This window comes from Asparagus officinalis, chromosome 2 (assembly GCF_001876935.1).
Source record: "Asparagus officinalis chromosome 2, Aspof.V1, whole genome shotgun sequence".
Classification (NCBI taxonomy): Eukaryota; Viridiplantae; Streptophyta; class Magnoliopsida; order Asparagales; family Asparagaceae; genus Asparagus; species Asparagus officinalis.
The window spans coordinates 29,320,019-29,334,592 of NC_033795.1; the positions used below are offsets into that span (position 1 = coordinate 29,320,019).

At 37.9% G+C, this 14,574-nt stretch overlaps 2 protein-coding genes across 5 annotated transcripts; both read right to left on the reverse strand.

The window, feature by feature from the left end:
* On the reverse strand, positions 321-13,448 carry LOC109830608 (zinc finger BED domain-containing protein RICESLEEPER 2-like). 4 transcript variants are annotated; one of them, XM_020397918.1, is made up of 4 exons: positions 10,348-13,448; positions 10,159-10,245; positions 8,402-8,403; positions 321-331 (listed from the first exon to the last, which is right to left on the reverse strand). In XM_020397918.1, exons 1-2 carry the CDS (start codon positions 11,213-11,215, stop codon positions 10,160-10,162), a joined length of 954 nt encoding a protein of 317 aa, XP_020253507.1. In that variant the 5' UTR covers positions 11,216-13,448; the 3' UTR covers positions 321-331; positions 8,402-8,403; position 10,159. The 4 variants fall into 4 exon arrangements, 3 of the variants coding, with proteins under 3 accessions (XP_020253507.1, XP_020253506.1, XP_020253505.1); XR_002244358.1 differs by lacking the exons at positions 321-331; positions 8,402-8,403 and adding exons at positions 8,859-9,146; positions 9,278-9,332; XM_020397917.1 differs by lacking the exons at positions 321-331; positions 8,402-8,403 and adding an exon at positions 8,859-9,146.
* LOC109831005 lies at positions 1,266-5,128 on the reverse strand. The gene is made up of 5 exons (XM_020398349.1): positions 5,070-5,128; positions 2,550-3,669; positions 1,973-2,450; positions 1,771-1,889; positions 1,266-1,682 (listed from the first exon to the last, which is right to left on the reverse strand). The coding sequence occupies exons 1-5, from the start codon at positions 5,126-5,128 to the stop codon at positions 1,266-1,268; spliced, it is 2,193 nt and encodes a 730-aa protein (XP_020253938.1).

Consider the following 14,574-nt stretch of genomic DNA (forward strand, 5'->3'; position numbering starts at 1 on the left):
AGAACCAATGCTCGACAACCAACGACGATCCTCCTCCAGAAAGGAACGACCCATCGAAACTGTCATCTCATCTCGTCGCCCCAAAGTCTCCACATCAATGAAGTATTTCAAGTTACCATGAGCTCGGCACAAACGCAAGAAAGGACCCCTATCAAAGTTAGAATAACGGTTACCTTTCTGCCAATACACTTCTTCCGATTGTTGTTGACTTCTAGGAATTTACACCAACGGGAACTAGTCGCGACCCAATAATGCCTAGAATAATCACCAACTACGGAAACTACAAAACGATTACCTTCCAATGATGCCTCCTTGGAAGGCCCCCAAATGCCTGACTGAACACCTCCTAAAAGACCCCTCGCTCGATGGATAGAAGTGCCAAACTCCACCATAGTTTTGCTCATCCCAATGTGTTCAAAGGACTTCCATCTGCAGGTCAAAGCACTCCTCAATAACCTATGCACGACATCACCAATCAAATACCCTAGCACCAAACTACGCCACAATCTAGCCAAATCCAATAAAGTCGTCAGAGCTCTATCAATCACCGTGCTTCCAAGCAAATAGTATAAGTTACTCATTCTGACGTCCTTCATCATAATCATGGACCCAAATGTAACCTTCAAACATGCATCCGCTAAGGTCACCCTATAGCCTGCTACCTCCAAAGCTCCAATTGAAATAATGTTCTTCTTCAACTGAGGAACGAACCTCACTCCAACTAACTCCCGAATCACTCCGTCACTCATCCTGATCCGAACGGTGCTAATACCAATGTTTTAAATGTCGGATGTCGGGTTCATGTCGGTCGGCCAAAATTCATGTCGGATAGCGGAAATCGGGGATATATCGGGGGGACATGAAAAAAATATCGGATTGCCATATCAGATAGGTTGATATAATATCATAAATGGAATCTTCACATACTTGATAATTATATTGTCTAAACATATGATTATTGATGTTAGGATCACTAACCAATTGTAGACACCTGATTCCCGAGTGCATATTGACACCATCCGAATGCTTGACCTACAAAATATGAAGATGTTGTTAGTAAACATAGAATAGCATATAAGGAATGAAGCAAGTGACATATAAATTATAATATATAGAATGAAAATCACAAGATTCATATCCATAGAGAAACATAAACAAAGCAAGCATACAACCAAGTTTTCAAAGTTACAAACAGCTCATAATTGTTTAACATCTAATTATCCAAAAGCAATTCCAAAATAACATTGAAACTAAGAGGACTATAATCAATCCTCATCAAAATCAAGAGTAAGAATATCCTCCTCATTCGACTCCGATGATGATGTCTCAATATCTTCTTCCTCATCATCCTCCACCGGCTCCTTCCCCTTCGAAGAAGATGATATCGACATTTTCTTTCTTTTATAGGTTTGCGTTCGTGCACTTTTTCGCTTTCTTGGATTAGCTCCTGAAATGTCACCAACTTGCCTAAAAGTCAAACATTCTCCCGGAAATACTTCATCATCGCTATCATCCCCGTTTGAACCCATCAACCATTCAGAGACCATTTCCTCATCATCATAGGCGCACAAAGGATCTCTATCTATGACAGCATGTTTGTTCTTCAATTTTGCATTGAATTTGACAAAGACGAGGTCATGAAGCTTTTTGTGAGATAATCTATTTCTCTTCTTAGTATGAATCTACAAGTGAAAACATGAATTAGCACAAAATGCTATAAACCTACAAGGCTACAACATAATCTAAATTCAATCATTATTAGTTTATTACCATCTCAAATGTGCTCCAATTTCTTTCACATGCCGAAGAGCTAGTTGTCAAGGCCAAAATCCTCATTGCCATCTTTCTCAATTCGGGAGTATCATTCCCATAAAGCCTCCACCATGTAACTAGTTAATTCATATTTGAAAAAATTAGTAACTTATAAATTTGTAATAGAGGTTAATGAATTAATTTAATATTATAAAGTTACCTGGACAATCACCCTTAGAAGCTCCTCGCTTCGCATATTCATTTCCAAATGACCCTAGACGTTCTTGATAATTAGGTAATTGAGCTCCAATCTTTGTGAAAGTCGCATGGTCATTTGGGAAGATTTTATGCATACAATCTACAAGGGATGTCATGAAAGTTCCATCTTTTTCAATTTCCGTGTAAGCCGGATAATAGAAATATGGATTCAAGTAGTAGCCCGCTTTATGTAGTGAACCACAAAGCTTCTTATTGAATCTTGGCTTAATCATTTTCAATATGGGAATATATTTTTTCTCATCATTTCCAAGGGCTACTTTCAACTCTTCTAAGGCCACCAACATATCTCCATATATAAATCCCATAGATGGGACTTTATCACCATCGGCTCTCCGGAGAACTTTCACTAAAGGATTGAAAACTTTGAGGGCAAAGTCTGTATTGTCCCAGAACTTGTTGCTAGCAACTATCTCAGCAACCTACAAATAATACAAACAATTAAAGAATGAATGAAATATAAATGATGAAAGGAATACTTTGTAGCTATCAATTTTAATTTTTAAAGTTTAAATACATACCTTTTTGCCCGCTGTTGTTCTTGAAAGGCTACAATCCATCCATTGATCAGAGATGAACATCCGCCTCATCTCTTTCTTGTGATCCCTTAATGATTGCAGTGAGAGGAATGTCGTAGCAAATCTTGTAACCCCCGGTCTCACAAGATCACCCTTAGTAAACTCTCTAAACAATTGAAGAGGCTTGGTATGATTATATATAAATACCGATACACTCCTCCCCATTGTAATGGCATTATGAATGGGTTTGAACTTGGCTATGTCACATAACATCAAGTTCACGGTGTGCGCTGCGCAAGTGGTCCAAAATATGTTTTTCCTCTTCTCCTCCAATTTCTTAGAGGCCGCCATATTATTTGAAGCTCCATCAGTGACAATCTGCACCACATTTTCCTCCCCTAACTCATCAATAGCCTTGTCCACAAAGTCACAAATATAGTCAGCATCATGCTTATCGGCCGATGTATCATGTGAAGACAAAAAACATGCCCTCCCGGCAGAGTGTACAACTATGTTCATGATACTTCTAGACTTTCGATCACTCCAAGCATCAGTCATCAAGGAACAACCATTGACAATGCATGTCTTCTTGAAGTTCTCAACAATCTCATTCGTTGCATCCACCTCTCTCTGCAAGCAAGTCTCACTCAACTCGTACATTGATGGAGCTTGTAAATGACTTCCAAACATCCCCACGGCTTGTAGCATTTGATGAAAAGAGGGAAGTGTGGCTGTATGAAATGGAATGCCAGCTTCAAAGAACCATTTGGAAATGTATTGCATAACATCTTCCCTTTTCTTCTTTCTTAGCTTGGAGTCCATCGATGGTTGTTTGCCCTTAGCTACTAATTGGGCGGTCTCTTCGGGAGAACGAGCAGCAAAGGAGTCTATTGGGCCTACTGGCTTGTAAGAGGATGACGAGCTTCGAGTAGTCAAGGAGTTATGCTCCTCCTCTTCCTCCCCTATATGCACTTCACTCAACAAATTATGGATCTTTGTCTCCTTATCCTCCTTGCTCTTCTTTGCATTCTCCAGTATTTCAGAGACTTTTCTTTTAACATCATCAGGGACTTTTATGCACGGTGTGCAATTCCCTCTCTTTCCGGCTAAATGAGATTTGAATCTGGTAATCCCGCCATTGAATGTCTGAGTGCAATATTTGCATTTAATCTTGTTGGTATCGGAGCCAACTCTCTCCCCGTATGCCTAACATGGATCTTTACCGTCCGGTTTTGATGTTGGCGGCTTAGTAGACCCTTGTCCTTCTAATGACATGTTCCTAAAAATTACAATAGACAACAAACATATAATTAGTTTTAAACAAACTTAAAACCAATTACATATTTACAATTCAATCAAATAATTATGCATCATGATTCATGCATGGTGTCACTGATTATACAATTCAATCAAATATTTATATGTTTATAATTTATTAGTTAGCATGCTAATTACTAGTTTTAAGCTCTTTTTCTAATTATACTAATTACTAAATTGTTGTTGCTCACTGACTTTGTTTTTCTTTTTTACAGATTATACTTGAGAGTTAAGTAGCAACGAGCAAGAATGAAGGATCAATCAAATAACAGTTTGAAACAATTATGTAAATAACAGTTTGAAACAAAAGCTATATGTACAACGTTCGCACAGATACATCCATTTGATCGGATCTAATACAGATATTAATATTTGATTACTTAAGCACAGATACATTGACTCGACAAATTATCCGAAAAATAAAATTACTGTAGAAATTATGTCAAAGCTAGAGGGGGGGAATTTTTCTCATGACAAAATCGACGTTGCAGTTAAAAGAGGTCACACTAATAGCACTATTTCCAACTGTAACACTCTTGCTCATGTAAATGCAAGCAAAGCATGACGGATTCAGCGTGAGGAGAGGAATTAATGGATCTCCTTTATGTTTTGAAATTTCGGTCTTTGGAGAATAATTTTGATAAGGTTTCCAAAATAAAAAAAGGGAAAGGAAACAAGAAAAGAAAAAGAAAAAGAAACACGGGGAAAAAAAATCAAACTAGACAAAGATCAAAACTTTCAATTACCACTTACCAGCAAATAAAATCAAACTAGAGTCGGTCGGCGGTCGAGCAAAGAGATAATCTCGCTGCAGAGAAAAGAAGAGAAAAAAAAATTATTTTCAAAAAAAAGAAGAAAACAAGAAAAAAAATGAAAAAAAAACCTGAGTTTGAGTCGGTCGGCGGCAGATCCGGAGGTGAAGGATTCGGCGGCGGTCAGCGTCGTCGGCGTCGTCGGTCGTCGGCGTCGTCTATTCCACGTCGTCGCAAGGAGAAGGAGCAGCTGAGTTGAGGATCGGCTGAAATGGGGGGAAAACCCCTAGCTTAAAACTAATATGGCATATTGGGTCGGGTCGGGTTCAAATTCGACCCAATAAGCCTAAAACCGATATTTAACAAAGTTGGCCGATTTTTGATCCCCGAAATGACGCCCGCAATGTCTGATTTTTTCTGATATATCCCCGCCATGACCCCAAAAACGCAATACGAGTTAAAATCAGCGATTTCGTATCGGCTAGGCAACAAAACCGCAATATCGGCCGCCATGTCCGACATGGCGGTCGATATTTAAAACACTAGTGTTCATCCTATCAATAGAGCATTCATGATCATTACCCATGAGCACGAAATCCCCTCTTTCTAACTCCTGAAAGCTGGAGAACCAATCCCTCTTAGGACAAATGTGGTATGTAGCACTCGAGTCCAACATTCACTCTGTAGAGTAGGCAACACAAACTGACAGCAGTGCAGATAATGAGTAGCCCAAAGAATCTGAATCTGAATCGTTACCACTAGCCTTGATAACATTCACCTCTGAAGTTTGAATAGCTTTCCCCTTATTTTTTTTCCGGCTTGATCATTTAACTTTGGGCATTCAGCTTTCCAATGTCCATCTTCTTTACAAAAAGCACACTGATTTCTATGAATTCTAAGATGTGCCCCTCTAGACTGTGACCTTCTACCTCGGTTTGGACCCTTTGCTCTTGCAACCAATGCCCCCGCTACCGGCTCAATAGAAGTCTCATTGTCCTTCTTCCTGAGTTGGTAATTTACTAATGCAGCTGTGACCTCACTATATGAAAGAGATGCCTTCCCATTAATAAGAGTAAGGACAAACGTCTCATATTCCTCGTCGGACAAGGAACTCAACAATAGCAACGCCTTGTCCTCATCTTCAACAATGATATCTACATTCACCAAATCTGTAAGAAGCTTCATGTAGTGGTTCATGTGATTACTAATGGATGTCCCTTTCTTCAATTGGAAGCGATAAAGCATCCTCTTTAAATGCAAGCGGTTTTCGACGACCTCCCAAATCTTCTTAGCTGAAGTCTCATTCATCATATCATATTTTAGATCTTGAGTGAGACAAGACCTAATCACACCACACGCTGTCCGATTCATCTTTTTCCAAACCTTCTCATCAATGTCGTCCGGTTTCTCATCCAACTCCAATGTATCTTCCAAATTCTGCGCATTGAGCGCATCCAAGACTTCGCATCGTTAAAGTCTAAAATTGTTAGTGTCATTGAACTTCTCCACGTCAATCTTCATCGAGTGGATACTCAAACTTTGGACAGTCTTCACACCTGAAGAACCACCCTCAACTCTCTCTTTCTCGGCCATAATCCTCAACACACCAACAACCAATGCGGAAACAAATGAAGAATAGATCCAAATCTGAGAAAAGAAAGAAGCTTTACCAAAAAGATCTCACCTTTCTCACCAACTGAAACCCTAGACGAGCTTCCCAAAACGATCTACTCCTCCAAATAGCCCAAGCGTAGCCCGAGCTCTGATACCAATTGTTGTGCAAAAATACCCCAATTGTTGTTGTAAACCGTGTCGAGGAACCAAACCAATCACCGATCAAAGAGGGCCAAAAGCAACCAAAATCAATGCACAAACAAAACACCAATTTTAACGTGGTTCGGCAATTGCCTACGTCCACGGGGCAAGAAGGGGATGAGGTTTTCACTAATAGAGAAGAAGAGTACAACTTGAGATTACAAATCACTCGAAGGAACAAACTATTCTCACCAACAAAGCTCTTAATCTCTTCAAATAAACCCTAATCAAATAGCTCAGAAAATACCTCTTTTCTATGCTCCAAATATCCCAAATCTTGCCTTAAGAAATCCTAGAACGTGTATTGGTATTTATACAAACACCAAAACCAAATAAGAACAGGAAACACAAGTTTGGACCTGACCCGTTACGCGATCGACCGTCATGGTCGACCGCAACCAACGAGAGAACATGGAAAACTCCTACAATGTCCGGCGGTCAACCGCGGCGGTCGACCGCGACAAACGACAGAGCCCAAAAATGTCCAACAGGGTCTCACGGTCGACCGTGGCGGTCGACAGCGCCAAATCCAGACTCCTCCCAGACTCTGTACACGTTCGTGGTCGACCGGCCTTACGCCGTGGTCGACCGCACAGCTTCCAAACAGTTCCTGCGCTTCCAAAACCTGTTCTTTACCAAAAGTTCATCGCGGTTTCTTCATCTTCTCCGTCACCCAACTTGTTATCTACACGCACACCAATAAAATGATTCATGTCTTATCGTTTATAAGAAAGATGGTTACAAGCATTGGGAACATAAGTGTACGTCTCAAATTATTACTAAAAGGTTGTGAAAAAAAGCAAATTCACATAAAATCCAGAACATATTGAGCTGACGATATGACATGTGAACAATACATGATAACATGACAAATATAGAAATAACAACTAGGGGTGAGCACGGTTCGGTTCGGGTCGGTTTTTACCAAAATTTGAACAACCGAACCGAACCATCTACAATTCAAAACCGAACCGAACCATTACAAATCGGTTCGGTGCGGTTCGGTTCGGTTTGTTCGGTTCTAACTTCATCAAGTATAACTTTACTTCAATTTATCTTTTATATATTATTATTACCCTATGCGAGCATGTATTTGTTTTTTAACTTCACTTTCAATTTATTATTCTTACTCATGTATGTATACTGTTTTTAAGTGAAGTAACTTGTCTTTTTGGATTAAATACTAAACTCTGACGTTGTAATTTTTTAGTAACGGACTTGCTTTGTCTTTGTGTAGCAAGCTTTGACTTTGGTCTTTGTGGAGATAAAAAAAGGAGTTGACTCATTAGAACATTGGTTATGTATGAATCAATTCCCTGCAACTGCTATTCATGGTGATCGAACACAACAATAAACCCACAAATCAAAGACACAAATATATTCGGTTGGTTCGGTTCGGGTCGGTTTGAAAAATTGTCAACCCAACCCGAACCGCCTTACTCATAAAACCGCTTTTTTCGGATCGGTTCGGGTCGGTTCGGGTCGGTTCGGTCGGTTTTTTCGGTTTGAACCGAACCGTGCTCACCCCTAATAACAACTATAGAAATCAGTAGATCACAACAATCCCATAATTTTTATTCTTGAAAAGTCAATAGCACTCGGATAAGCCTAGTCATTAAAGCATAGCTTGGTAAGGGGTTGTTTGGTTGTTGTTGGTAAAGTTGTGTTTTTATGACACAACTTAGAAAGTTGTTGTCCACCTCATCAATTTCACTTTTATACTTTTCTTTGTTTGTTTTTGATTCCGTTGGAATCATAAAACACTTGTTTGGTTTGCAAAATGAAACTTTAATTGTTTGTTTGGAAAGTGTAAAAAGTGGTCCCTACACAAATGATCATATTGGTTGGAATTATTTTTTATTATTTTTTCCTAACTTCAATATTAGCTTTCTCCTAAAATCATGTCTTTTTTTTCATGAAATCACTTTACAAGCCACATCAGCATATGAAATCACTTTACACTATTTTCACAACTACAAACAAACAATTGAAAGTGATGAAAGCTGACATTGGGACCCACTTTTTTACACTTTACATCCTTTTACATGGTAAAAACATACAACCAAACAGCCCCTAAATCAAGCGAATTAGTATGACACGTGGACAATACATGACAAGGTAGACAAAAAATAGAAATGACAGTTGTACAAATCAGTGAATCCTAGCAGTCCTACAATTTTTGCACTTGTCAAAATCAACAGCATGCTTTTAACCTTGATCGTTATAGTCCGGCTTGGCGAATCAGTCAAATATTCGTAGAGATGTTAAATGGGTGGGTATGAGTTTTAAATGGGCGGGGCATAAATGAGCGGGCATGTTTTGCCCATTTACCCATTTATGGCCCATTTAACATTATTTAAATGGGCGGATTTTTGCCCGCCCATTTAATAAACGGGTCGCCCATTTGCCCATTTGCCCATTTAACTATAGCTAACACACTTTAACATATTTACACCACGAACATGATTAAAAGATCATATTTACACATAACTGTGCTTTAAACCATGTCTCTAAACATTACCGTGCAGTTTTTTCAAGATCTACATAAAAAACAACAATATATTTTTTCCCCGGCTAAGCGAGTAACAAGTATATAGACTATGAAAACATAGGAGCAGGGATTTCATTCCAGAGCTTGGAAACTAGGGGTACGTTCTGCCTGTTTCAGAAGCAGCAACACTCCTCCAATACACAGCAGCAGCAAAGGGTAGCCATACTGCAACAATGAAACAAAGATCAGAATACATGACAAGGATAAGTTTTGAAAGAACAAAATTACTTATCGTCCACTACAGTCAAAATTCATCTCTCGAACATGGTCATGGTAGAGGATTTACGCACAACAACCTTATCGAATTTGAGAAGCATCCAGCAGGAACAGCTTCAGTTAAGCAATGCATACCTATAGTAAATCTAACATTTGGTAAATCAGAACGCACTGGCCAAATTGACAATGCTGCGACTGACAATAATCACAACGCAAGGAAACAATATAAACATATTACAGAAATCAACCAAAATAACTGCAAGATTGCATTTAACCGGTGCAGCAAAATATTACAGGCAAAAGCCTACCTACAGAAGATTAAAAAAAACTCCCTAGAAATTTTACCATTTTACCCTCCAAGATATAACCAGAGGAGGAAAATGTTCTTCACTATATATCTTCACTATGTAGTAGCATAGATGTCTTGAAATAAACTCAGAGAGAAATACGCAAAGCCAACCACATGAGTCACGACTCGGTCAGAAGTAAACAAAGTGAAATAACTTTTTGAGCAGTTTAAAAGAGGTAAAAGAGCCTGACACATATATAAACTGATTGAATTCTAATCTGCCATAAATTTGTGCAAGAAAATATAGAAAATAATGAAGATAGTGATGTAAGAATTAAAATGCGAGTTCAGTATTTGGAAAGTGATCGCCAGGGATTTGTTTTTCTCAGCAACAACCACAAAAACATAAACTTGTGCCATGTAATGCATCTACAGAATTTCTATATAAAAAAGGTTATGTGCCATATTATGCACGCTTAAATTGCAAATTGTCAAAATTCAAAAATGGCAACATCCAGGGGTCCTTTTACTTCAGAATTTCTAACTTTTGGTAGGAAACATAAACTTGTGAGAAATAAATACATATTAAAACAACAATCAATATTTAGCCAACAACATTAGAAAAGCAAGTTTATGATGTACACTAATTTCATGGAACAAGTAAAATCTTACCTTAATCACTTTCGCCTTCCGATTCAGAAACCTCTAGATTACTGAAATCATGTACTAATAAATTTCCTTCTTCAATGTCTGCCAGAGCTGCATTTAATAAGAAAAAATAATATTAATATTTTGTGATAAAATATGTAGCCCACAACAATACAAAAAAGCAATAATGGAAAAAAAAAGAAGGCAACTCACAAGGAATACCGTCTAACCAAGAACCAGTACAAATTTGAGCTTCAGCATTCTCCGGAAGAAGACGATTTCGATACTTGTCAAGCACACGTCCCGCAATGCTGAAAGCCGATTCAGAGGTCACCGAAGTAATAGGAATACTTAATATATCTCGAGCCATCATCGACAATTGAGGACGCTTCTCGCATTCGCCTTTCCAATACTCGAGAACATTCAAATGATCATTTTTCTTCCAACTGACTAATTTTTCATCTAGATACTCTTCTAACTGAGACTTGAACCTACTTGCTAAATATAGTTGACTCTCAAACAGTTCAAACTCAACCATCTCATCATTAGGAACATCTCCAAAGTTCTCTTCACCACTACTCCCAGCTACAGATGTATCTAGAGATGCTCGCTCATATTCTTTGTAAAGCCTTCTCAGTTTCTCTAAGATAGTCAACACATAATCAGAACTAACTCCCAATTTCTTAAAGCAAAACTCTACATACTTCACCTTGTATCGGGGGTCCAAAATGACTGCAAATGACAAAATAACACTGTAGCATTCCCAATATTTATCAAATTTTATTTTCATGTCATTTGCCATGGATTTTATATGTTGATCATCACTTTTCATCTCCTCCATTATGCATTTTTGAATCTTAAACACTCCACCAAAATATAAGTTGGCAGTTGGATATTTACTTCCAGAAAAAAGAGTGGACACTTCATAAAATGGTTTTAAAAACTTTGCAATTTTTTCAGCCTTTACCCATTCTTCACTTGATGGCAAAAAAGTGAAGTTTGGATCAATCGACTCTAAGTGCTCAAATGCTCGACGAAAGTTTAGAACACTCTCCAACATTAGAAACGTAGAATTCCACATGTTGGACACATCCTGCTAAATTTTTTTCGCTTTACCTGAATAAGTTTGTGCAATGCACTCTGCAAACTTCTTTTTTCTTCCAGGAGGACTCTTCACATACTTGATGCATTCTCTTATCTTAGACAATGATTTATCAATAACCTTTAGCCCATCTTGCACAACAATATTTAGAATATGAGCACAACACCGCACATGCAAAAAATCACCATTACTAACAAAATGATCTTCTAAAACTGGATGATATTTTAAAATTCTCATGAAAACATCATTATATGATGCATTGTCCAAGGTAATAGTAAAAATTCTTTTTTCAATACCCTAATCCTTCAACAAATGAAATAACTTCTCTACTAAAATTGCTCCACTATATGGGGGTGAAACATGAGATAGAGCTAATATCTTATTCTGCAATATCCAACAGTCATCAACATAATGTGCAGTGAGAGACATATAGTAGTCAGAGGTGGAAGAAGTCCATAAATCTGTGGTTAGACAAATTCTACTAGGAACTAGCTTTAAAGCTTGTTTAAGATTTCCTTTCTCTTTCTTGTACAACTTGATCAAATCTGTTTTAGCAGCGTTACTTGAAATATGCTTGACTTCAGAATTTAGAAAACTATGCAACTCATGGTTTCCTCGATGTTCGACAAAAGTGAATGGATAACCATGCAATGCAATTACTCTAGCAAGCATTTTTCTATATTTTTCTTGATTTAGTGGCATACTTTTCCTGGAAGAATCAGCCTCATCTAAGTTCCTTTTCGGGCAAGAATCCATGTGTCTCAACATTGTCTTAGTGCCATGACCACCAACATAAATATGATTGCACATATTACATTGAACTTTAGTTTTCTCATCATTATCGGTAGATAACTTCGTAAAGTGATCCCAAACTTTTGATGTTTGTCTTCTTTTACGTTTAGAAGTACTCTCATCATCACTACCATCATCATGGATGCTAAATTGATCATTTAAAGACATGATCGCTGAAAAAATAATTTAATAGCACATCAATTTTGGTAGTAAACACATAATACAGTGGAATATAAATTGACTCAACATGAAAATAGATCTATATATGTATTAAGAAATGAAAAACAATCAACATGTAACATTCTCATGCCACTTATGCCAATAGCTAATAAGGTTGCTATCTGTACAAATGAATGAATGGAAACTTTCATTACTAAAATCAAGTATTTGTATCTATAATTCCTTTTTTAACATTCTTATCTAGAAAGTAGCTAACTAAATTGTCCAGAAGGTAATGAGAATAGATTTCAGTTGGGATTCTTCAGCTAAACAGTATGAAGAATTATATCAGAAGGCTGTAGCTAGAGCAAGGGCAGCTGCAACTCGTGTATAAATTGTTACATTTCTCTGCACCATACTAAGAATTCAACATAAGCAAATGTCTGCTTCTTACCAATGTCACTATGCATATGAGTGACTATGGTAGTTAGGATTCTGCAGTACAATCTATAGTAGCCGAAGAGTAAGACCAATGTCACGGGGTTCATTGGTTCATAATACAAATAGAGTACCAAGAAAAATCACCCAGTGAGAGAAGTTCAAAGTTCACAGGGGTTTTGTGAGACAGCCTAAAGTTCAGGAGGTTTAGTAGAATAAAAAAAAGTTCAAGGGGGGTATCCACAACACTCCCAAAGTTCAGCGGAGTTTTCTCGGGTCAAAAGTAGTTGAAGGGGATTATCTACAACACCCCCAAAGTTTTTTTTTTTTTTGGTTTTTTTTGTTGGGGGTTCTGAAATTATCCCTTAGAAATACAATGACATGCGTTTTGGACAGTGCATAACCATGCTAATCTCTAAAGTCTGAATCAAGTCCATTAATTAAATGATTATAACCTTGATCAAGTATCTAGCTATCTCAAATTCTCAAGCTTTAAACATAAAAATGCCGTGAGAAAAAAACTCATCATTAAATGAAATTGCTTTCGAATTTCCAGAATTATATTGTTCCAATCAAGAATTTACATTTCCCTATAAAGATTTCACGAACAGGATAGTAAATCAAGTGAAACCCTAATCAACAAACAACAAAGCTAACACTTTAAACTAATAACCAAAGAAAAACCTCATCAACTTCTTACAAATCGTTTTCTTCTATTAGATCAAAGCCCACGATTTCTAATTAACATCCGAAAGAACCCAAATCAATTTTAACAAAACACGTCCAAAATTATAAGAAATATCATGATATTGTAGAATTAAAAGTATTTTCACATACGTACCTGATCAAAGCGAGAAAAAAAATCGCGACTGGCGACTGGCGACTGGCGACGGAGGAGGAGGCGGAGGAGGCTCTGGATTGGAGACGCGGTTGAGGCGACTGGCGACGGAGGAGGAGGCGGAGGAGGAGGGATTGAGGCGACGGAGGAGGAGGCGGAGGAGGAGGGATTGAGGCGGCGGAAGAGCTCTTAATTGGATGTAAAATGCACCCGCCCGTTTAGACCCATTTAATTAAATGAGTGGGTTTTGGACGGGCCAAATAATGGGTGGGCTAGATGGGTAAATGGGTATGGGCATAAATTGCCTTCCCTAAATATTCGCTTCCGATCAAACAGGGCAACACTTTTTGGTGCAACCAAAATACCTAATACGAGTATGAAACATCTCCTAAAAAGAGAGGAAGAGAGGCAAACATGGAGACCTAAATCTCTCTCCATAAACGTCTCTTTTCTCTCTTTTTCTTTACGAACTTGTTATGCGCAAAACTAAAATAATTCATCATCTGATCCCATGTGAGGAAGGTGCGTACAAAAGAAGTTAACATATGTAGCTAACTTTTGTCATACGAAAACGCATGTTATCTTTAAATTAAACGTTGAAGATTCATGCAGCCAGATATCTTGCATAGTTCCAAACTTTGTGATGTGTGAAGTTATAAACAGACTATTTACTCGCATATTGAGATCTCAAGTCCTCATCCGAACATCTCTCTTCCAGTTGTTCCTATCATCTGATGCGTCGCTTCGGATTCTTGCGCATTGCACGGGAACAAACAAGTGCAAAACTTAAATGAGCAAATTTAGCGTATAAACTTGGTACATAACTTGACCCGAAAGCTTTTGACAACTAGGCCCGTAGATCTAACACCGTTAAACAGCGGTAGTAATCAGTGGCAGTTGTGTAATAATAATAATAATAATAATAATAAAATAGACCAATAGAAAATAAATCCCGGTTTAGATAAACGTGCAACGCAGAAATACGAAAAACGTGTGGGAGCAAAGTGTTAAATTTGCGCAATCGTCAAACTCTATGATCGGTGATTGGGACAAGCGTAAGTTGCCTTACTTCTTTATGTGTCCCCTCCCTATTACATAATAAGTTGGCATG

Coding starts and splice junctions, on each gene's coding strand:
- LOC109831005 (XM_020398349.1), bottom strand. CDS start 5,128: ATGGCGGCCGATATTGCGGTTTTGTTGCCTAGCCGATACGAAATCGCT. Junction 2,451..2,549: donor GAACAACAGCGGGCAAAAAG/GTATGTATTTAA, acceptor TATTATTTGTAG/GTTGCTGAGATAGTTGCTAG. Junction 1,683..1,770: donor ATTGGAGCACATTTGAGATG/GTAATAAACTAA, acceptor TTTCACTTGTAG/ATTCATACTAAGAAGAGAAA.
- LOC109830608 (XM_020397918.1), bottom strand. CDS start 11,215: ATGTGGAATTCTACGTTTCTAATGTTGGAGAGTGTTCTAAACTTTCGT. Junction 10,246..10,347: donor TTGGTTAGACGGTATTCCTT/GTGAGTTGCCTT, acceptor TATTAAATGCAG/CTCTGGCAGACATTGAAGAA.